Source organism: Neofelis nebulosa, chromosome 10, assembly GCF_028018385.1.
Source record: "Neofelis nebulosa isolate mNeoNeb1 chromosome 10, mNeoNeb1.pri, whole genome shotgun sequence".
Classification (NCBI taxonomy): Eukaryota; Metazoa; Chordata; class Mammalia; order Carnivora; family Felidae; genus Neofelis; species Neofelis nebulosa.
In genome coordinates, this window is record NC_080791.1 from 75475492 (window position 1) to 75497582 (window position 22091).

A 22091-nucleotide genomic window follows, 5' to 3' on the forward strand; every position below is an offset into this window, starting at 1 on the left:
TGCCTGACTTGAGTGCGGCTGCTGTTTGCCTCTCTTCCCAGGATGGAGATCTCTAAGGGGCCTGATGAGACACTCTTAACTCCTGAAAACTAGTGCCCCATTTACCTGTATGCCTGGAGCCCATCCTCCCCTTGGCCGTGGTGGTGCCCATAGAGATGGTCTTCGTTTGCATTAATCATTTTCATGCGCTTTGCACTCAGCTACACTGGTATTCAGAGAAAAATGCTGCCATGACAACTGCGACAACAGATGGTATTTGATCAGTCTCTAAGCTACCAAGAAGATCTACAGCAGTTCTTTCGAGCTTTGCATATTTTACTTTATCATGAGACCCAGTCCAGCCTTAATCATGGTTGAAATGCAAAGTTTTCCATTTGCCTTCTGTCCCTCCCCCTTGTCTTTCCAGTTGTTTGGCATTTGTTTTGACTTTCCTTGCTCTCTGGCTGGCCTGGGTGGAGCTGTGCTCTTGGAAGTGGGAGACAAAGACCACAACAGACACAGTGCATGGAAGTTGCCTTGCATGTCTCCAGTTCCAAGGTGGTTGGGAAACGATTCACCTTTGGGATGGAGATACCAGCTGAGACGGCAAGAGAGCCCCCATGGCAGCCTTTCTCTCCCAGATCTTCACAGATGCACATGGTGGAGGCCCTGTGTGGCCCCAAACAAAGGGAGGACTGGGAAATGCATCTTGGTCTTGTTTTTTCCCCTTACTCCACACGCGCCTTATCCAGCCCCTTTCTGCTCCCAGGGTCTCCAAGTTACATTGTGGTCCCACTTCTGGGCTTCCCCGCTCCACCCCAGCTGATGCTCCAAACTCCAGGAACTCCATCTCAGAGCTCCTGGACCCATTTCTACGGTAGCAACTATGACAGCCTTCTCACCCGGTGTGAAGTGCAGCTTTCCACCCCTGCTCAGCAACATTGGAATGTCCGGCTTTGCAAGGATTTTTTTTTTTGGCTAATTTTGGAAAGTAGTTTATATTGGCTGCTATGTGTTAATGAACAACTTGGGTTGTATTTACATACTTTGCTGGTTAAGAGCCTTTCCCATCACTCTGTATCCCAACTTTAACCAGATCTGCCTCTCACACTGCAGGTCTGGATTGCACATGAGCCATGAGCCTCATTAAAGATGGGCATGTGGACACCCTTGTGCTATGAGTGCCCGGGACATGCCCCTTACCTGGTGTGGTGGCAGTTTGCAGTTTCAACAGGGCAGGAGAATGAATTGTTTACCTGTATGGTACTGGAAGAAAACCTTAAGGTGAATTTTAATCACAAGAGAGGCTGGATCAAAGAAACATTCTCCCCTTCTGATCTCCTTCCAAGTGAAGCCAGGAGGTTGGAATGCACATCTGACCCTATTCTGCTTCCCAGCCCTGCTCTCTTCCTGGGGTGCAGATGAAAAGAGCGTGGGTCTCAGCAGCCTTGTCAGGAGTGATTTTTAACCTTAACAGAACATTATTAAAGAGTGGATTTGAGGCTTGAGGAATGTTTTTTGAACTCCTTCTGTGAGCAGAGAAATCATAGTGGAGGGGGAACAAATTCAAGGCGCTTGATGAGCTTATGAATCGTCTTTTAAATGATGACCCGAGTTCTTATTTTTAGTTTTAACATATTCCAGGAGTGCAACTCAGCCATCCAAATATTGCTCCCTGTTTTATCTCCTCTTTAGGAGAAAGCATTCTTGATGACCTTAAGCCTTCTCTCTTCGCCTAATGAAGATCCTGGTGCTTCCTTTGTTCATATGCTCTGATTCTCCCGGAAATGGATGTGAGTTGGGGGGTGTGTCGGTTGGCCCTCTGGACCCTAAAGAGAAGGGTTATGTAAATGTGGGCTTCTGAACAGGGAGGAGGACTCTGCACCAACATGGTGAGAAGAATCAGGCACAGTGCCTGGAACAGAGCAGACATCTACGCAATTAATTGTATTGATTGAATGACGAAAATCCTATAATGCAGGTTTCTCATCCCTAGCACTATTGACATTTTGGGTAGGATTTCCTGTTATGGGGGGACAGTCCTGTGCATTGTAGGATGTTTAGTAACCTCCTTGGCCTCAACCCACTAGATACCAGTGTCACCCCCACATCGTGATAACAGAATGTAGGCAGATGCCGCCTGGGGATGGCCCCTTCTTTCCCACTCTCCCTGTCCTGTAGAGAACTGATCTAAATTATGAAATCTTTGAAAGCATGATAGGGATTTTCAAAAGCAACAGGAGGAAAAAGTAGTCTAGGTAACCTATTTAAACTTCTTCATTCCTTTACTAGAACTTAAATTAAAAGAAAGCCCAGTAGATGGCCAAATCGAAATGAACCAAGTATTAGCCTTGCAGGAAGAAATGACCATGTACTTTAAGTGATAAATGTGTTGAATTGCTCCGTGAATGTGCCAAGTAAATGTGCTTCATGCCCTTTGGAAGGGAATTTCTATAGAATTACAGTGTTCTAGGAGAGCGGTGCTTTTCTTGAATATGTTGGTGGGTGTCTTTTTTTTCTTTTTAATCAATGTCACCGTGCTGCACTGTTCTTGAAAACCTTAACCTGCCCATGCCTGTGCACCTGTGCTTGCCAGGATAAATACCAAGTGTACTATTTTTGATTTTACATTAACAGATTCAGCAGTGGTCAGCTTTCTCTTTTTCTCGTTTTCTGTGGGGACCTAATTGCCAAAGCCTCACTAGTCCGCCATGTGCAAGATCTACTGAAGAAAGTAGGGTAGGATTATTCAAAGAAAAAAGGGGTAGAAGAATTATATAGTTCTATCATGATTTAAATATCCATGCCTCTTTGTGGGGGCAACGAATCCTCTTGTGTGGTTTTGGTAGATTACCTTTGTGCACACTAGAGGAATTAAGGACCGATGGTTATTTTTAGCAAAAGCAGGGGTTTGTAATGGGGAAAGAGCATTTAGAGAGAGAATTTTCATCAGTTACAAATGTAAGCAGATGCCTTCAGAACACCTTCCACGGGGCCCTCCTGGCCATTCTCTTCCTTCTTTCCCCTTCCTCTTCCCTCTAAGATGGTAGCACCTGGTTGTCACTGCCGTCACTCTGATGTGGAAGGAAGGAAGAGTTAAAAGCAATCCCCCTTTGCACTCGCCTTGATAAGAAATGGCTTTCTGCAGTGGCGGCAGGCCTTGCTCATAGCATCAGCATTGACTTAGTTTGCAGGAAATTGCATTTTGCCCCTTTGCCTGGAGATAAAACACCTCCCAGGTGAGGATCTTTGAGGGAGAGCTGGAGGCTGGGAGGGAGTTGGGAACCTGTGCGAAAAGCTGCAAGGTTGGGGGTGTGTGGGTGGCTCAGTCTGTTAACCATCCAATTCTTGATTTTGGCCCAGGCCATGATCTCCTCCTGGTTCGTGAGATTGAGCCCTGCATGGAGCTCTGTGCTGACAGTATGAAGCCGGCTTGGGATTTTCTTTCTCCTTCTCTCTCTGCCCCTCCCCTGCTTCACTCGCTCTCAAAATAAATAAACTTAAAAAAAAAAAAAAAAAAAAAAAGGATAGAGTAATCTCAGGCTCCGGGTGTATTGGAGTCTGTAAAACCAGGGCAGTTTTATTCAGGTGGCCCATAGCTTAATGGAGTGCTCGGAAGGTCTGCAGACGAGGAGCAGAGAAGGAAGATGTCAGACATGCATTTCGGGAAGACTGCCTTGGAGCCCTACTCTACTCGTGAGATCTCTTACACTGTAGACGCTTAGCTCTGTGCCTGGTGAAATAGCCTTCGGAATACCACTTGGGGGTGGGGGGAGTGGTCACAGGTACACTGTGAAAGATGGTCATTTATCCGAGATCCACTTTATGGGTTAAACGCCTATTTGAGTTCATAAGAATGCTGATAGAGCCCAGGAAGTCGGGGGGCGGGCTGTGGTGAGGAGGCTCTCCATTGTGGATTGCAAACTGCAGTTAGTTCAAAGATCCTTGTGCCAAGTCAAAAGCAGTTTCTTTTACTTATGGTCACCATTGACGTTAATCGAGCCTGAACATTTTCCTGTAGACTAAAAAATCATTAGCCCTGACAACTGAAGTCAAATCAGACCTTTGGGAATGACCTAATTGTTCTTTCCCGAGGGCTGGATGTTAGCTTGCCCTTGGCCGTGGCATCAGCCCTGCCAGGCCTAGGAGGCCTCCCAGACTGTGGCAGGTGGGTTCCTTCTTGTCACAGAAAACACAAAGGACAGAGGGGCTCGTTCTGTCACAGCCCTCCCTCGTCATCTGCAGTGCCTGCCGTCCTGAGAGTTTTGTGAGTAAACGCGGCCCAGGGCCCTCCCGAAACTCCCGTTCACTGTTTTCACATTTGACGGTGTGCCACCTCCATGCTGGAAATTTCTCCCAGCTGCTGGTGGACGGGTGGGTCCGGTATCCCCCTTCGTCCCCACTCTGTTTTTCTGGCAGCTGCTCAAATTTTCAGGATAGCTGTAGTGACAGTGGTGAACATAGGGACTCATTCCACCCTGGTTATTTTTGGCAGCCCTGAGCAAGCCAGGGCCTCGACTTCTGGAGCTGTGTGGTTGGGATATTAGGTAACTTTTTCCTGTGCAAGTACAGACAAGGAGTCCTGACCCGCACCCGTCCCTCCGTCCGTCCATTCATCTGCCGTTTCCGAGTCGTTTTTGCTTGTTGTGAATCTTTGCAAATGCACCATGAACCCTCTCTCTGACATAGCCCTTTGTTCCTGATAAAAGATGGCTCTGGAGAAGGCTGAACGTTGATTGAGTGTATGTCGTTTTCTTTTTTTTTCCCCTAGATTGAAAACATAGATGCCTGCTTGAATTTCCTGGCAGCTAAGGGAATAAACATCCAGGGGCTGTCTGCAGAAGGTGAGTCAGAGCGCTGGTTCTAAAGCTGCCTTCTCATCGTTAGAAGCGCCCACCTGTTACTTACTGATGCCTTGAATACAGCTCAGCCCAGGGGTGCTTGTGGGCTCTTCTGCTTTTGTTTTCCTATTGGTTTTAAGGCAGCTCAATGCTTGTCTAGACCGGAGGATGCCAGCTTTTTGACACATCCCGAATCACTCCAGGAACGTAGAGCCCACCATGCCTGGCCATGTCTGCCACACCGAGCGGGTACCAGCGGTGGAGCTGCTTCTCTGGAGAAGGGCTTAATCAAACAATACTGATCCGATTCACCCGGCTAGCAATTCAGTTAATTATCAAGCCAGGCCTTATCTGTGGGAGAGAGAACACTTAGCCACAGCACATATTTAAGTTGTACAGTTCCCAGGGAAAAACGCCCAGTCCTTATCTCTGACTTTTATTAGAAGCAGCAGCAGCACTTTTCCTAGCTCAAAGAAAACCGAACCCCAAACACGTGATGCATTAATGAGATGCTACGTTTTGACATCCCGATTAGTTTTTAATTAACTCCAATTGGGTGGCTAATTAGCACATTAGCTTGTGCTGGTGGTTTGCTATTCAATTAGGTATCGGTCTGGAGATGGCTGGTCCGAATTCTCAGCCGCCTCAGGCAACATCTCGCCCTGGAATCTTTTGCTCTCTCCTGTTTGTAAATACAAGCAGCTGCCAGCTCAGAAGCTGCCACAGGCCCCGGCATCCTCCCAAACTCCTTAGGCTGCACCTGCCTCCAGTTTTCCCAGAACAGGTAAAGCAGTTTGGGCTTTAGATGACACCACCTTTTCCCTAGCAAGGTTGCTGTTTGAAAAGATGCCTGGTAGCATCGACTCCGGTGGTCAGGGTGGGGAGGGGGGCGGGCAGTGAGGAAGGAAGCAGCCCAGTGGAGCAGGTAAGTTTGCCAGCATGATCTGTTTGGGGCCCGTTCCTTGTCTTTGCCCTGCGGTGCAAGCTTGGTTTTCCTGGCTGTTGGAACGGTAGTCTCTTCCGGTATTGGGGCCGGGTGGCTACTCTCGGAGCCTTGTGGGCTCGTCGTTTCTGAACGCGACCTCTCCTATGCTGGGCCTGCCCCAGGTCAGGGATGGACACACTCCTTCCAGAGGTCTCCGTTGCTGCTGCTGGGTGGTCAGCCCCAATCCCAGCTCTGGCAGGGGTGGGGTGGTTGGAGGGTTCCTTCTCCCTGGGGAATGAGCTCTCCTCTGTGGGGAGGAGCTCCGGGCTGAATGAGTCTGGGCTTTGCGACACAAATTGCCGGGGCGTGGGGGTGTTGGTGTTGGTGTGGTGTTTCCATGGGTAAGTACAGAGATGCAAATTGCCTTTCCAAGGAATATCACTTCCTTCTGGTTCAGAGTTCTTGTGCTAGCTGGTGGGTGGCTGGCACACACTCTTCGTAGTTTGTGGAAGGAGCTGGACCCCGGGCCTCTGCCCACCGGCAGAGCATCAGCAGGGAGTTTCAGAGTCCTGCTCGGCAGAAAGGGCTCGAGGCAGTGGGGGAGGGGGTGGACTCTGTCTCCCGTGGCCTGGAGGTGACAGCCGGCCATCTATCTCTGCCTTGTCCTGCTGCCTTGTTTGTCCCTCTGCACCATCCTCTTTATACCTTCAGGCATAGATTATCTATTTCACATACTTGCTGAGTGAACAGGGACCCCCTGTGCTCCCAAGGCTTTTCGATGCAGCAGCTCCAGCATTCACAACTGAACTGGGAAACCTTGGGGAAACCTTGGCTTAAAGAGGTTGCAGGTGACAACCTCAAGGCCTGTAGCTAGTGAACGGAAGACAGGGTCTGAGCCCAGGTCTGTGTGATTTCAGAACTCCTATTCATGGTGTCCTTTGAGACAGCAGATGGGTAAAGTCTAGGCATGTTGTGTACAGGTGAAAGAAATCAGAAAAGATTTAGAGCTTTGTTGGCTGGAACGTCAGAAGATAATGTGCAGTCCACAGAGGTGTATCCTACAGATACTCTGCCCCAGCCTTGTCCACGTTAGGTTGTGACCTTAGGGGGGTTGTGACCCCCCCCCCCTTGGGGGTCTCTGAGCCTAGAAGAGCACAGTGTAACCCGTGTGCTGAGGTATCAGTCATTGGGGCATACCTGTGAAGTGGGTTCATAGTGTTTTAGTAACCGCCCCCATCTTTCCTGCTGTCGAGACTCACTTGCTGATGTCTTGGCCAGAATACATAACTTGTCAGTCATGGTTAGTTATTAGAACAGTTTTATGTCAGTGCTTATGACTCTTTTGTTTGTTTCTAAACTTTAATTTCAGACTCAAAGCTCTTTTTTCACCCCTGTGCCCCAGGGCAAGTGGGTTTAGAAGATTGAAGAGTGATGAGGGCCTAATGACTTCTTTGCCTCCCCTCCTTCCTTCGCCTGAGCCTCCAGGATGGGACAGAGAGAGCAGGCAGAATTCTGCTGAAGTTGCTGCCATTTTCTTGGGTGGCCATAATTGCCACTGTCCCCACATGGGAATCTCTGCATGCCCCACTAACCATGGACTTGATCCCCTGCTGCTCCCAGGACATTAGGAGCCTTTCTTGAGATTTGCCCGGCAATTCTGGCTCACTCTCAATGGGTAGCATTTATGTTCCATCCCCCTGATTCAGGCCTTCATTGTCCCCACCTAAGGTGGTCTCAGTGAGACCATAGACCTCAGTCTCATCATCCCTGTATTCTGCACTGTAGAACCGGCAGGAAGGTGTGGACACCATCTTCCACTTGCAGTAGATGGAACCGTCTTTCTGTCACCTGGAAGCCCCCACCGTACACTTTCTCTCCCAACTCTTTCATCCCCAACTTGGTGGCCAAGAGGCAGATCTGCCAAGTCTGTGCGGAGTAGATGTCCAATTGGGGACCGGAATGCAGCACCCGACTTGGAGTGATTTTCTTGGTACCTCCTTTGTCTTCAAGGAGCACAGGGACCCCACCTTCTTGTTCTTCAGTGAGGGGAGGAAATGACCGGTCTCTGTGATCATCAGACATTACAACCCTCCCCCAGTCTGTGATACTTTCTCATCTAGATCTTGGGGTTTTTGTTTTTGTTGTTTTTTTTGTTTTTGTTTGTCCATCGAGGCATTTTATTTGCACATATATATTACATCCTTAGAAAAAGAATCCCAGGATTTTCCCTCCTGTATTTTCATCTTGCTTCTTCCTGGTCCGTGATGCCCGGTGAGATGGGCAGTATCATGAAACCAAACTGGTGGGACAGAAGCAGATTATTCTGCCATTTTTCTAGATCTTGAAGTTGCACATCCAATTTGGGGCCGATCACTCCACTCTTGTTTAACCTGCGTGTGAGGTTCACAGCCATTTCTCCGGCTCTGTGATCATCAACGATTTGAAATTGGCCAACGCAACCGTGCTTCATCGTCAACCGTGTTTGTCAGCCGGACGATGACTTTGGAGCATGGCGCAATAAGAACCTGGCATTTGCCTGTCTTCAGCATTGTTAACGTTCTTGAGAACATCTGCCAGGACATTAATGCATGCCATGTGGCAGCACGGAAACATGGCAGGAGTCCTCGAGATCTTCTTACACTGACTCTTGGGGTTGGGCGATGATCATGGTGTTTGGTAGTAAGACTGATTCTGGACTCATGCAGTCTTGTGGGAAGGTAACTGGCCCCAACTTTTGTCAGCTCCTTAAACTTATAAAGCAAGGGTACTTAGAGACTTTTATCCTCAAATGGGCCTTATTTACAATTTGAGGGTTACAGGAAACCTCACTCGACATACTGTTAAATTATAGGAATAGAAGCCATTTGTGGAGAACCCACCATGTATCAGTCACTGAGCTAAGTGCTGTGTACATGTTGTATGTCTTTTTTTAATTCCCTCAGCAACTTTTTGAAATCAGTAATCGTACTATCCCCATCGTGTACAGATGAGGAAACTAAGGCCCAGAGAGATTGAAGTTCCACGTGGGCAAAGGGAGGCCCACTTAGGAGTGACTAAGCTACTCACGTCAGTTTCAGAGACGTGGTATTTTCTGCTACTCCCCACTGCCCACACTTCTAACCACCTGCATAATTAACTAGAAAAGCATGATACTGTGTAAAGAAATAATGCAGTTGTAATGCTTTTTGTTTTCCTTTTGAAGACTATTGAGTGCCCCGAGGCTCCTCCTCTGATGAGAACCATCAGCGGTTGGAAAGTCCCATAGGTACTTCTCCGCCCTTTTCCAGTGACTGAAGCAGGGTTTGGAACCCCGGGAGGGTTTAGGTACCTGTCCTTGAAACATCGCAGCAGACCATGCCCTGCCCCAGCCTGCCTGTTAGAGGACCACAGAGAGCTTGGTTCCAGAGTAGATCCCGATGGAGACACTGCTGGTTTGGGGCACTTCCCCCGGACTAGGCCCTCCTACCGCCTCTGTGTTCCAGAAGGTTGGGCCCATCTGTTTGCTCTTGGAAACCTGTTGGAATCCTGTGAGCTTGGGCCTCACCCTAAGCTGGGTGATGTTCAAGATCCCTTGAACCCCTCCCCAGCACACACTCCACCTGTCATGACTGTCTGTAAACCCGTCCTGTGAGGAAGGATGGCCTTTATCCTTAGGAGTTTTGACAACACCTGGCCCCGAGCCCATCCTCCTATCACGGAGAAGGTCTGGGGATGAGGCTTATCCTATTTAGTTCAACGAACGTTTGCTGGGCACATCCTGTATGCCAGGCATAGCGTCAGTCGTACAGAATGAACTTTAATTTCAATTAGTAGGAGAGTTGTGCTAATGGTACGTTCAAGAGCTGAGCAGTACGTGCACAGTAGTGCCCAAAGAAGGGCAGTGATTAGCTCTCTGAGGCGGTCAGGGGGCTTTACAGAGGCAGTGGCATTAACCCCTGGGCTTTACAGGATAAATAGGCATTCACCAGACAGGAAAGGCAGGTAGAGGGAAATCGAGACAGAAGACGAAGCCTGAGTGATATGACAGGAGCAAAGACTAGCTCTTTATCAACCTTGTGGAGTAGAGAGACAGAGGCAGGAAGATCCTTCCAGGCGCCTCCAGGAAGGAGTGTATGCTTTTGGAGTGAAATTGTTTGCTGACTTGATGAGCTCAGACCCGGTTTGGCCAGAAACCTAGACGCTGAGCTTGTCCCCCTTTTATTCTGAGCCAGAGAGCAGAAGGTCTTTCTGGACCGTTAGGAGAAAAGCAGCAGGTTGATTGTTTCCGTTTCCTCCTACCCACATCACCTGTTTGGCAGTGAGTGGGACCGATTGTGTCACTCACCCCCTCGTCCCACTTCCCCAGTCAGGAAGCCTGTGACTGGCTTGGTGAGCAGTACACAGGAGGGCTGCAGGAATCGGGTGGGAAGTTATGTGGTGAATGTCGGTTATGCAGATGGCCGCAGGATCCACGTCCCGAATCAGCTGGGTGAGCCTTAACAGCCCTGTGGTTTAAAGGAACTGGTTAGGAATTCTGACTCTGCGGTCTGGTCCAAGGTAGCCCTCCCTTTGGCTCCCAATCAGTCTCTTTTTCCAAAGCAGATTTCTTCGTATTAGAGTATGCCAGTGTTTGTGCCTTTGTAAACCAGGCCTGAGATTTCTCTTAAATAATGTTGCAAGCAGAGAACTCTGTTCTTCCTACCCTTTCCTGCCCAACATCTCCTACCACATCTGTGCAGATTCGTACCAGCCCCGGGGGAGCAAAGAAATCAGCCAGTGCCCAAGGGAATTAAGAGTCAAGGCGATACTGAATCCTAATGGAAATGGAAAAATGGTCTGTGCAGTTTATTCATTAGACATGGGCGTGGCCACAAGCAGAGAAATGCAGTCAGGGTTCTCATGCTGGTTTAGATACTAGCTAGCTAGTGTCAATTCTAGCTAGGTCTACGGTTTTTTTTTTTTTTTTTTCTTCTTTTCTTTCTTTCTCTAGAAATCAAGAGAGTAAGGATAGTTGATCAGACACAAAATGATACTCTTTTTCCAGACCTTGGGAAGTGTCAGGAGGGAAACATTTTTGTGGGCTGATGGATTTTTTTTAAGACTGCCAGTGCAGCCGGCTTACTTAGGAGGCCTCCTAGAACACAGACACATGCCACTTGGAAACATGGAAAGGATACAATTCTAGCTATTTTGGATACTGTCTGTTATAGACCACCCATGGCATAAACTGTGTGGCTTCCAGCCCCAAACAGAGCATTTACCACTCTCTAGTTTTTGTGCTCTGAAAAGAAAATTACAGTCCAGACGTCCACCAACTGGTGAACAGATAAACACGGCGTGGTACATCCATACAATAGGGTATTACTCAGCAATGCAAAGAAACAAGCCAGTGAGAACTGCTCTAACACGGAGCAACCTTCAAAACATGCTAAGTTGAAAGAAGCTGCGTGCAAAGGGCTACATGTCACATGGTTCCATTTATAGGGACTGTCTAAAAGAGCCCAACCTTGTAGAAACAGAAAGCAGATTCAACATCACCTGGGAATGGGTTTGGGAGTTGATTGCAGATAAGCATGAGGACCCTTTTCAGGGTGATGTAAATAGTGTAAGATCAGAATTTACGGAACTTACTGAAAATCATTCTACACTTTTATGGATGCAAATTACGCTTCAGTAAGGCCGTTTAAAGAACCGGAAGCTCACCATCGACTTTTCTCTAATGGGAGATTATTCACGATTAATTTCCTTCTTGAAGCCTGTCACTGCGGCGTAAAGGGGGGAGGAGCGCAGGGAGGATGGACAGCTTCGTAGGCTTCCTTCAGGTGCAGAGCCCGGTGGTGAGTTCTGAGGAGACTAGAGGTAGAGTGGCTACATTTTTGGAAAAGGAGAAGTAGAGTCAGGCACTGTCCTGGGTGTTTTGTACTCATTTCCCCATTTAATGCTCACTTAATTCTCCTAACAACCCTGTGTAAAAGGTGCAGTGGGGCCTATGCCCATTTTAAAGATAAAGAGTGAGGCTCAGAGAGCTTAAGTCTTCCGAAAACTCAGTCTGTACATGAACCGTAGACATTCCAACCCAGGTTTTCCTGACTCTAGAAAGAAACCCGTGATCTTTGTGATAAAAATGCTCCCTCCTAAGAAGTATGTTTGCAGGAGAACTGTGCGCTTTGACAGAACGTTTGAGGGAAAAATGCTGAGATATGAATAGGAAGTGACTTCGCAACCACAGTAGATAGAGAATGTGACAGAGCTGTCTCCGTTTGCCCTGGGTTGGGCTGGTCTGTTATGAGGTGCTCATGTGGACATGCCTGCCTCTTGCAAGGGACAAACTATCAGCCCCCGGGTGTGCTGAATTTTTAGTTCCTTCCTCCCTCCCTCCCTCCTTTGTTTTTTCTTCCATGGGTCAAAAAACAAAAAAAAAAGTATTGTGGAATGTTTGGCACATTCCACAATAGAACACTTACAGAAGAATAAAGAATACTTAGATGCCCACCAGCTAGCTTAATAAATAAAACATTAGCCGGTGCACTTTTAAATTTACCACATATGATGGGTATACAAGTAAGCCAGGTTACACAGTGTTGGGAGACTGGGCTTTGTGCTGAAAAAGCTAGATTCAAATCGCAAATCCCAGCTCCAGTGTTTATTCCCTTGGAGAGGTCATAAGGTTTTATGAGCCTCTGTTTCTCTTATAAAGGGGAACAATAATATTCACTCCCCAGGTTGTAGGGATTGAGTGAACTCATGTACATAAAGAGCTTAACCTGATACGTACTAATTAGTAGCAGTCCTTGTTATTACAGACCTAATAACGTGACAATTATAAAAGGCACTAAAAGCAAGTCTTACATAGATTTCACCAATCTCCATGAGTAGCTCTACCTTCCCCCTCCCTTGAATTTGATTTTGAGGGGAAATTATTTCCCAACTCTCATCAGTGCCCAGCTGGGTGACCACGGGAGTGTCACTTCACCCTCCAGAGCCAACTGATTCATCCCGTCCAAACCTCACATTCTGTGACCCTGATGTGTTTGTAGGAACATTTAGAAGCAGAAACCGAGCAAGCCACAGGGGTGTGTGTGCTGCTTTTTTTGGTTTCCTTAGGATGGAGAAGGAAGCAGCACAGAAGGGTTAAAGCTGAACTACTTTCAGAAACGGGGGGTGCGGGGGGAGCTCACTCAGATCTATGGGGCTTTCTCCCCATATTGCACGTGACAGTTTATAAGCCTCCTCCTTGGCCAGATCAATCCTGGCTTACACCTGTGCTGACACAATTAAAAGCTTCCCCCTTTCACTCTCAAAAACTATCATGGATTGCATGGTAAGTTATAAGATGACCTTAGTAAAGCCATGTCTAAGGCATATGGATTGGGACCTGTATGGCAATCTCCTGTAGGATTCTGGGAGCTCCTGTTATTCATAACCAAGACCAGTGAAGGACTTCACTGTTCGCGGCTTGCTTTCACAGATACGCTCTTACTGGATTTGAGAACAACCTTGTGTGATGGGGCAAGCTGCGTCCATAAGGCCAGTGAGGCCCAGGGATGAAGTGACTTCCCAGAGTTGCACAGCTAGTACGTACTGGAGTCCAGACTGGAACCCACGTGTTTGCATCGTCAGTTGCAATCTCTGTTTCTTCAGAGTCTGGCAGTCATTCAGCCTGGCCTCATCATCACGCCCAGGGCACCGGCAGGCATGCAGGGAATGGGCTTGTTTCTGAAAGGACCCCATTCATACCCTCTGCCCAGCAACTGCTGCCAGAGGAAACCTGTGCTCCTTTATCAGCGGTCTCTTCCTCGCCTGGGGCTGACCTGGACATGTGCATTCCCCAAACAGGAGATACTCTTCTTCCTCCACCCCCTTGACGGGTTAAGAGAAGGAAATTGAGCCTTGGGTTGACACAAAGCAGAGGGAGCCCCTAAGATTCCCTCTTCCTGTTCCTCAGGCTGGGTGGCCCTATTACCTCACCCTCAGGATCAATTCAGACCCCAGCCATTGGATCTGGTGTTAAGAGAACATAAAAGGAGGGATTCCCCAAGGAGAAACACCCTCGATCCATAGCTTCTGCCTGTGAATAAATATTTTATTTCTTCTCTGCAGCTTTTTATGCATGCCTTGAGGCAAATGCATTTTAACATCTAAAAAATCCTGTCTGGAATAAAAATGTTCTCACCCCCACTCTGCTTTCATTTCTTTTAATACGTTATTTTTTGTGTGCGTTCTCTGTGAAAGCAAGGCCTATCCCCCACCCATGCAAAATTAAAGTTAGTGATTCAGTGGACGAGAGGGACACAGAGCCGTGTGTCTGGGGGCAGGGCGGTCGGGGAGAGCAGAGGGAGGATGGTGGAGGGGGGCAGGAGCCGCTTGGCACTCACACGTGGCTGACGGCACAGAGCACAGACTTGGCTGAGCTCTCGAGTGGAGACCCATGAATCTCCCCCAGCGCCCGAGAGCACCTCTGTCCCGGATTGGTTGCTTTGCCTGAGAACAAGCACAGTCTTGCTCGGGACTCGGACTTTTTTTGGCTGTGTCCTTGCTGAGAATTTCCTCCTGGCACTTGCCAGACATCCAGCTGAAACTTGCCTGGCGTATCCGCTCTAATCCCAGTGGGGGAGAGGGAGCTGATTTCTTTGTGGCTGAGGCCCGACTCTGATCGACGGTGATGGCGATGAAGTGTGCAGGAACTCGGTCCTATCCTCGAGAAGCTAAGCTCGTGAGCAAGAAAGGGCTCCCAGGATGGGACTCCTTCTCTAAAAGAATTTCTTTATTGTCTTGCAGAAATCAGGAATGGCAACCTCAAGGCCATCCTAGGCCTCTTCTTCAGCCTGTCCCGGTACAAACAGCAGCAGCAGCAGCCCCAGAAGCAGCACCTCCCTGCTCCACTGCCGCCTGCCGCGTCCCAGGCGGCCGGGGCCCCCTCCCAGTGCCAGGCTGGCACTCTTCAGCAACAGGTGCCGGCCACTCCCCAAGCCCCGGGCCAGCCTCTCCAGCCAGCGCCACATCAGCAGTCAAAAGCACAAGCTGAAATGCAGTCCAGGTGGGGGCTCCTCGCCAACGGATAATTCTGTTTCTCGTGGGTCATCCTCCACACTGGCCGAATGCTAGCCTAGGCGAATGCCTTTTCGTTTGGGCCTCTTCAGGGCTGAGAACTACTGGTGGCGGGGGATTAGCATGACCTTGAAATAGATGCGGCGGGCTGCCTCCTGTGCCTGGCGGAGATGTGTGCTTTTATAGGTCACGATGGCCAGCGGCCAGAGCTAATTAGCTGCTCTGGCCTATTATGCACATGCTCCTGTGCAAGAAACAGCCCCGAAAATAGACTTCAGACTTGCTTTGCGTGTTTGCCTACAGGTTGGGTATTTGATGTCATATGTGTGAGTCGTTTTACTTAGCGGAGGCTAGAGTTCTGCAGCAGACGCCTCTGCTTCCCCAGAGAAGAGATAGCAAGAACACAGAAGGAAGGGGGGGCAGCCGCCTTCCCCGAGAGGGCCCACAACTGGGTTCTGTTAACCTTAAAGAGCTGGCAGCAACCTGAGGGGTGGTCTTCAGTGTTACAGGATTAGGGCTCAGGTTTGGTTGATGCTCCCAGGGGGACCGATGGCTTGCTAGCGGGACTTGCCGTAGGGTGACGTGTAAGCAGAGCATCAGGGTACTTACGTCCACTGTGTCACAGGGGGCATAGGTGTATTCCTGAACAGCTCTGCAGAAGATCGCCTTGTAAAACCTGCGTTTTAATGGCAGGGGCGTGGGGGAAGGAGGGAATTAGGAACTAGAAAGATTTTTTTTAATGTTTGTGCATTTATTTTTAACTTTATTTTGAGAAGAGGGAGAGAAAGCCTGCATGTGTGAGGAGGGGAGGGGCAGAGAGAGAGAATCCCAAGCATGCTCTGCCCTATCAGTGAAGAGCCCGATGTGGGGCTCAAACCCACAAACCGTGAGATCATGACCTGAGCTGAAGTGAAGAGTCAGACACTTCACTGACTGAGCCACCCAGGCACCCCTATTTATTTATTTTTGGGAGAGAGGAAGCGGGGGAGGGGCAGAGAGAGGGGGAGAGAGAGAATCCCAAGCAGGTTCTACACTGTAAGCTCAGAGCTCGATGTGGGACTTGAACTCAGGAGCTGTGAGATCTTGACCTGAGCTGAAATCAACAGTCCAGCGCTTAACCAGCTGAGCCCCAGCTGCCCCAGGAACTAGAAAGTTTTTGACTCCTAGTCAAACCTGTGTGGAGAAAAGTCCACAGTAATTGTCGTTTAAAGCTGTATACCTTTTGTTATCAAACCTGATGTCAGGTCAACTAATGAAGTTGATTGCTTGATTTCATTTGATATGTGCTAAAGAGTAATGGCCTTTCCTTTCCAGGCCCCCAAAGCACCAGCGTTAATAATCACTAGGCTTAGCAGCCCATTGTAGTTGGGCAAAGCACAGAGTGGTTCACACAAGACAGGTGCCTTATAGATGGTTGCAGCACCTTCCTCCCCGCGAGAAGGGCTATTTCCCATTCATGATGGTGTTAAAACCAACATAATGGATGTGCTGTCCATCAGACCCCCTAATTAATTGTCTAATTATATCCAATTTACATTATGGAAATTTGTAGACTAGCAGAAATGCCTGGACTCGTGGTGAAGAACAGCCAGCCAGGCAGCAAGCCTTGGCACCCTTCCCCTGAAGAACCACCGGAGTGAGAGCCACTCTCTGATCAGAGGTCCCTGATGGCCCTGGGTGATTGAATGATCAGGATATCATTTCCCACACTATGTTCTACAGAGTGGTTATTCCCTTGATGGTAACTTGCTAGGGAAAGGGTTTCATAGGGGGAAAAGTTGGTTAATAATCTGGGTTGGGTTGTTAGAACTGTTCATACAGACAGGTCTACTCAGATCCTTGCATCTGCTATATGCATTCATTTATTTAGTGTCTGAATGCCTTCTGTGTGCCAGGCACTGTTTTAGGCACTTGGGGTTCACGGATGAATGAGATTACCAGTGTGCCCGCTCTCTGCCTTCTACTGGAGGAAGAAGGCAAATAAACAGGGAAGAGAAATCTCAGATAGTGGTATTACAATAAGATGATGGGATTCAGAAGGATTAGGTTGATAGGTTGGACTGATAGGAAATTCTCTCTGGGGATATGATACCAAAGTGAAGATAGGAATGACACTGAGCAAACCATGTAAAATTTAGGTGTAGAATAGATCAGCCAGAGGAAGCAGCTGGTGCAAAGGCCCTGTGGTGTAAGAGTATGCTTGGAAGGTTGGAGGACCAGAAAGAAGGCTGGTGTGGCTGGAGTTTAGTAGGTGAGGGGAGGTGGGAAATGATAAGGTACCTGTAAGCAAAGCCTCTTGTTTCCATGGTAGACAGTGTGACCGATGGCCCCTGGAGTTGCGTAGTGCTGTTGGCCATGAGGCCAAGTCACAGAGTGCTAGCTAAACTGGGTAAAGAGTCTGCATTTCATTTTATAGATAACAGGAAGCCACTGGGTTGGGGCGGGGGGCAGTCTTGAGCAAGAGAGAAACTTGATTTAACTGACAGTTAAAAAAATAATAACTTCTTATCTCCTCTCTGGAGATTAAGACTATTAAGAGGCTTTTGTTGTCCTCCGGATGACAGTGGCTTGAACCAAGGGGTGGAGCTGACATGTTGATGGGCCACTTCAGGAGGTTGAGCCAAGGGGACCGAATAGATGGCCTGTCTGGAGTAAGGGAGAGGAATCACAGATACTGCTGGGTTTCCGGCGTGAGTAGCGGTAAATGGCGCTATTTATTGAGACGAGGGAGCCTGAGAGAGGAACACGTGTGCACTGTGACTCTTCAGAAGAGGCTGTAGAAAGCATTCCTCCAGCTCAGCCACGGAACTTGTTTCATAGAGCATCTCACTGCATATACGATTCCAAGGAGCATGTGTTGAGAAACCCTGGGTTGTGTCACTAAGCTGTGCTAGCCTGAGGCACCCATTTCCATGGTAAGTGTTTGTTTTCTTAAAAGAACCAGATGTCCCAGTCAGGACGCCCATCTCCCAGTTAAAAAAAAAAAAAAAAAAAAAAAAAAAAAATCCTACTACTAATAAATGCTTTACCTAAAGAGCAGCCAAACTTACTTAAGGCGGGTTTTTATATCCACTTATTCCAGAGTGATTCCTCGCATCCTGGCCCCCTGACTCTGCACTGTGGTGACACGGACTGGGCTTCAGAGTTGCTCGGTGTCCTCACTCCTCCTTTGTCTGGCCCAGACTGGGTTACTTCTGCAGACAACTGGTTTCATCCATTATGTACTGATACTTTATCATTTTACTTCCAAAGGACAATCTTATTCTCAAATTCTAGGGGTCTAATATCTCCTGCTTACACTCTGGCTGTAGATTTAAGACTGGTAATATGGCATCACTGGCTTAGTTCCACTGTATTTCTATCCCAGATTCTGTCTCTGATAATCACAATCCCAAGGGTAATGGTGTGGGCCCTTGATCATCAGTGTCAAGTGTTGATGGAAGCCCCAAACGCCAGGTTTGTTTTAGTCCTTTGTTAGAACTCTGCCAGATACAAATAGGCCTAAACACTGTACCTCATGGGGTAGCAAATATTAAAACTTGGCAGCTTTTCCATGAAATTTGTTTAAGAAAGGACTCATGGAAACTGGCAAAGGAAATTCGAGATGCTGGCATGAGGGAATCAGAGCGACTCCTTGATGATGGCCAAATGCAGGCTCACGTTTACCTCCTCTCTTCTCGTTAATCTGCGTGAGGCCGAGAACTTGATCCATGTTCTACCTCATGAAATTCCTCACCAGCCCCAGAGTCCAGGAGAGGAGCATACTTCCCAAGACCCACTTCCTTCTTCCTCTGTGTCTACCTTACATATTATCAATATTTAGCTGTGTAGGGAAAATCCAGACAGTTGATTTTCTTTTTTTTTTTTTTTCCTGCCGTCTCTCCTGTCTCTTCCTTTACTTTCAGAGTCTAGTGACACCAACGTTGTTTTTCCCGCCTCATATCACTGCATTAGGGTTCCAGGGAACGTGTGTTGAGAAACACAGGTTGGTACAGGGTGAACCTGGTATACGGTGTGTGGATACAAGAAAGATAAATATTTCTCCTTTCACAAGACAGTAAATGAGCTTACCTTTTGATGAAGCCCAATCAAGATTCTTCATTACACCAACTTATGGTCCAAAATCTAGAATATAACAAGCTCATAAGACTTTAAATGAACATTTCTAGATCACTGAGAGCAAATACTCCCAAGACCAGCAAAACTTGTACACATCCGTACCCTTGTTTTGGGTCAACATTTTATGACACGTTTTCCGAAAAGCACCCTGGTAAAAGAAGCATGTGAGATAGAAGCATCTAGATGCTCTGGGGAAGTTGTCAAGTTTGTTTACGTGTCCAAGACCCTGCGCTTCAGTGTTTTTTTTTTTGCGGGAAGAAGGCGGCCTCATGTCACAGGTAGTAGAAAAGATACTTGGTCTTGAGAAAAACGAAAAAAAAAAAAAGAAATCAAATGTTCTTAGATAATCTTGATAGCAATTGCTTCACATTGGAATGTCACCAAATCAGAAAAGCCAGACTCAGAAGGAAGGCTGCCCATTCCGGGAAAAGTGGGCAGAGGGCAACCCAGGCGCATCCCCGTTGTCACGGACTCCCGTTAGTGATGTGCGTGTCTAACGTATCTTCTCTCCCCTCACTCATCTCTCCCACTTTTTTCTTTCCTGTCATGCAGTGCATCATCCAAGGACTCCTCTCAAAGCAAAATCATCCGCTTCACTCTGGGTCAGAAAAAGATCTCTAGGTTAGACTTTCTCTGTGTCCTGCAAAGCATGGTTTCAACCCAACTCATTGATCCCTTTGTTCTGGCTAAGTTTCCTTTTGGTCCCTCTGCCTGTTTCATGTTTGCAGTTTGAGAAAACCAAACATGCTTTGGCTAATGACCCAATGTGGGAGAGTTTGGAGACTGCCTGTGGGGTCATTGAAAGGAGGAATGTGTGTGTCAGCGTGTGTGTGGCTGGCGTTGAGGTGTATATAAATGTTTCAAATCAATGCATTTCATTGATTTGGGCTTTCATTGCTTCGTATCAAAATCCTTTCTGATTTAGGGAGAGGTAAGTTTCTAGGTGGTTTTTGTGGTGGTTTTATGATGAGTTTGGCTCCCTGCTCTGGCCTGGCCCTGATCCCACGTCATCTGCACCTCCTTTATGTGTGTTGTGCTTTTTATCGTTGCTGTTATTGCTAAAATTACTAATGCGGGTTTGGTTTCTCTTGAGTTCTAAAGCACCCAAAGCATGAATCCAATTGGTCGGAGGAGACAAAGCAGCAAGGTGGCTGTGTCTCCTTTTCGTTTCCGGATGCTCTTGGTACCTTGGAGAGATTGCCTCAGTTACCTAAAAATAAAAGTTAGTCTTGCTCACTAACTAATTCTCCTGACACAGAGTTTGACATTTACTGCATATTGTAAGGACCGATTCCAGGGTATGGAAAATGCCAGTCACGTCTTTGGGATCTACTCTTCTTTTAAAGGCAGCAAGAGCTGACATTTATTGAATGCTTGTCATGCATCAGTTTGAATGCCTTATCTTATTTAATCCTCACTTTAGTTTTCATGCGGCCACTCGTTATTATCCCCATTTTACAGATAAGAAAACTAAAGTCTAGGAAGTTAGTTAAGTTACTCAAGATGATACAGAAAGTGGAAAAGCCAGGATTTGAGCCCAGTTGACCTAACTCCAGAACCCTCACTTTAACCACTGTGTTTACACTCTTTCTCTCTTCCTCCCCCTTGAATTCTGGTGTTTATGGGGTTGTCAAGGCTGCTTTTAAAAAATCTTACGTTTTAGCTGTTACTCTTGGCCTTTTGCCTCACTTTGCCCTTTGTAGCATCCTAATAGAACCTGATGCTGGTTCATTATTTTCATTGAATTCTCAATTAAAGCTAAAGGGATATCCACGCTACACTTTTTTTTTCAATGTTTATATTTGAGAGAGACAGAGTGCAAGTGGGGGAGGGACAGGGAGAGCGGGAGACACAGAATCCTAAGCAGGCTCCAGGCTCCGAGCTTTCGGCACAGAACCCGACATGGGGCTCGGACCCACAGACCGCGAGATCGTGACCTGAGCTGAAGTTGGACGCTCAACCGACTGACCCACCAGGCGTCCCCACGCCACACTACATTTCTATCTGTATTCGTGTAACAAACACATACTGAATGTCTGCTTGCTGCCCCACTCTGTCAAGTTCTCAGTGCCTTTTTCTAGCCAGAGTTTACTTTTTCTTTTCTAAAACGTTACACATAGGGAGACCCAACTCAGGATCTGCCTGGCTGTTGGGGAGAAGCCGCGGGGCCATTGCTTCTCTGTAGAACAAGTCCATATGTTACCCAGACTTGATTCTGGGGGACAGGAGGGAACTGACATTCGTCAGTGCTTTTCATAATCATGTGCCTTTGTCAGTTTGGGCTGCTACAACAAATCACCATAAACTGGGTGACTTAAACTGTTTCCCTTATAGTTCTGGAGGCTAGGAAGTCCAAGATCAGGGTGCCCGCACAGTCAGATTGTAATGAGGGCCCTGTTCCTGGTTTCTAGATGGCCATGTTCTTGCTGTGTCCTCACACGGAGAGCAGAGAGAGAGGAAGCAAGCCCTCTCCATTCTCTTCTTACAAGGCACCGAGCCCATCATGAGGTCTTCAGCCGCATGAAGTCCCTCCCCTAAGCCCCATTTCCAGATACCATCACGTGGGGATTAGGGTGAGGACACCTGAATTTGGCCAGGGTGGGGCTGGAGGACATAAACGTGCAGTTCACGACACGAGGCTAGAGAGTGCCTGCTTTCCCTGCAAAATCACACCAGGCCTCCCTCAGACACCCCCTGCACTGGCAAACTGGGTTCCCAGTTTTTGAGCGTCAACCTAAATAGAGACGTAAACTGAGGTGAGCTCAAATTACCAAACTCAAATCGAGTTTATTTGGGAAGAGCAGGGGAATTGCAGTTTGGGAAATGCAGCCATAGCAAGAAACAGGTGAGTCTGTTGAGGGTTCGGGGTGTGCTGTATTGATGGGCCAGGAGTACAAGAAGGGGAGATCTAGCCAGAGTCCAAGGGGTAAGTTCATTGGCTTGAGGATAGAGAGGGATTCTAGGCAGACATTCATTGGTCAGGAGATAGGTTTCTCTCTTCTATAAGTCAGGCGTTTATGGGAAATGCGATTTTCGGTTTTTAAACTTGGGTCTTCTGAGGGCACCTGTGTGGGATTTTCCATTTCCCATTCTCCAGTTCCATTGCAAATTGAAATCCTTTCACAGATGAAAGGAAAGGAAGTTAAGTGAGCTTGGAGGGAACCTGAAGTCTGGTGTTTGTTCCCACGATGTACTCAGTT

At 47.7% G+C, this 22091-nt stretch overlaps 1 protein-coding gene across 15 annotated transcripts in view; it reads left to right on the forward strand.

The window, feature by feature from the left end:
- The window catches only part of NAV2 (neuron navigator 2), a 741392-nt gene that overhangs the window by 499826 nt on the left and 219475 nt on the right, over positions 1-22091 (forward strand). For 13 of the 15 annotated variants that reach the window (XR_009249837.1, XM_058688453.1, XM_058688452.1 and 10 more), the window contains 3 exons: positions 4751-4823; positions 14503-14761; positions 19444-19512. Coding sequence is in view for 14 of the 15 variants with exons in the window: in XM_058688453.1 (XP_058544436.1) it covers positions 4751-4823; positions 14503-14761; positions 19444-19512 (401 nt within the window). In the remaining variant the exon portion in view is untranslated. The remainder of the gene's footprint in view (positions 1-4750; positions 4824-14502; positions 14762-19443; positions 19513-22091) is intronic. The other 2 variants (XM_058688445.1, XM_058688450.1) reach the window with 1 other exon arrangement.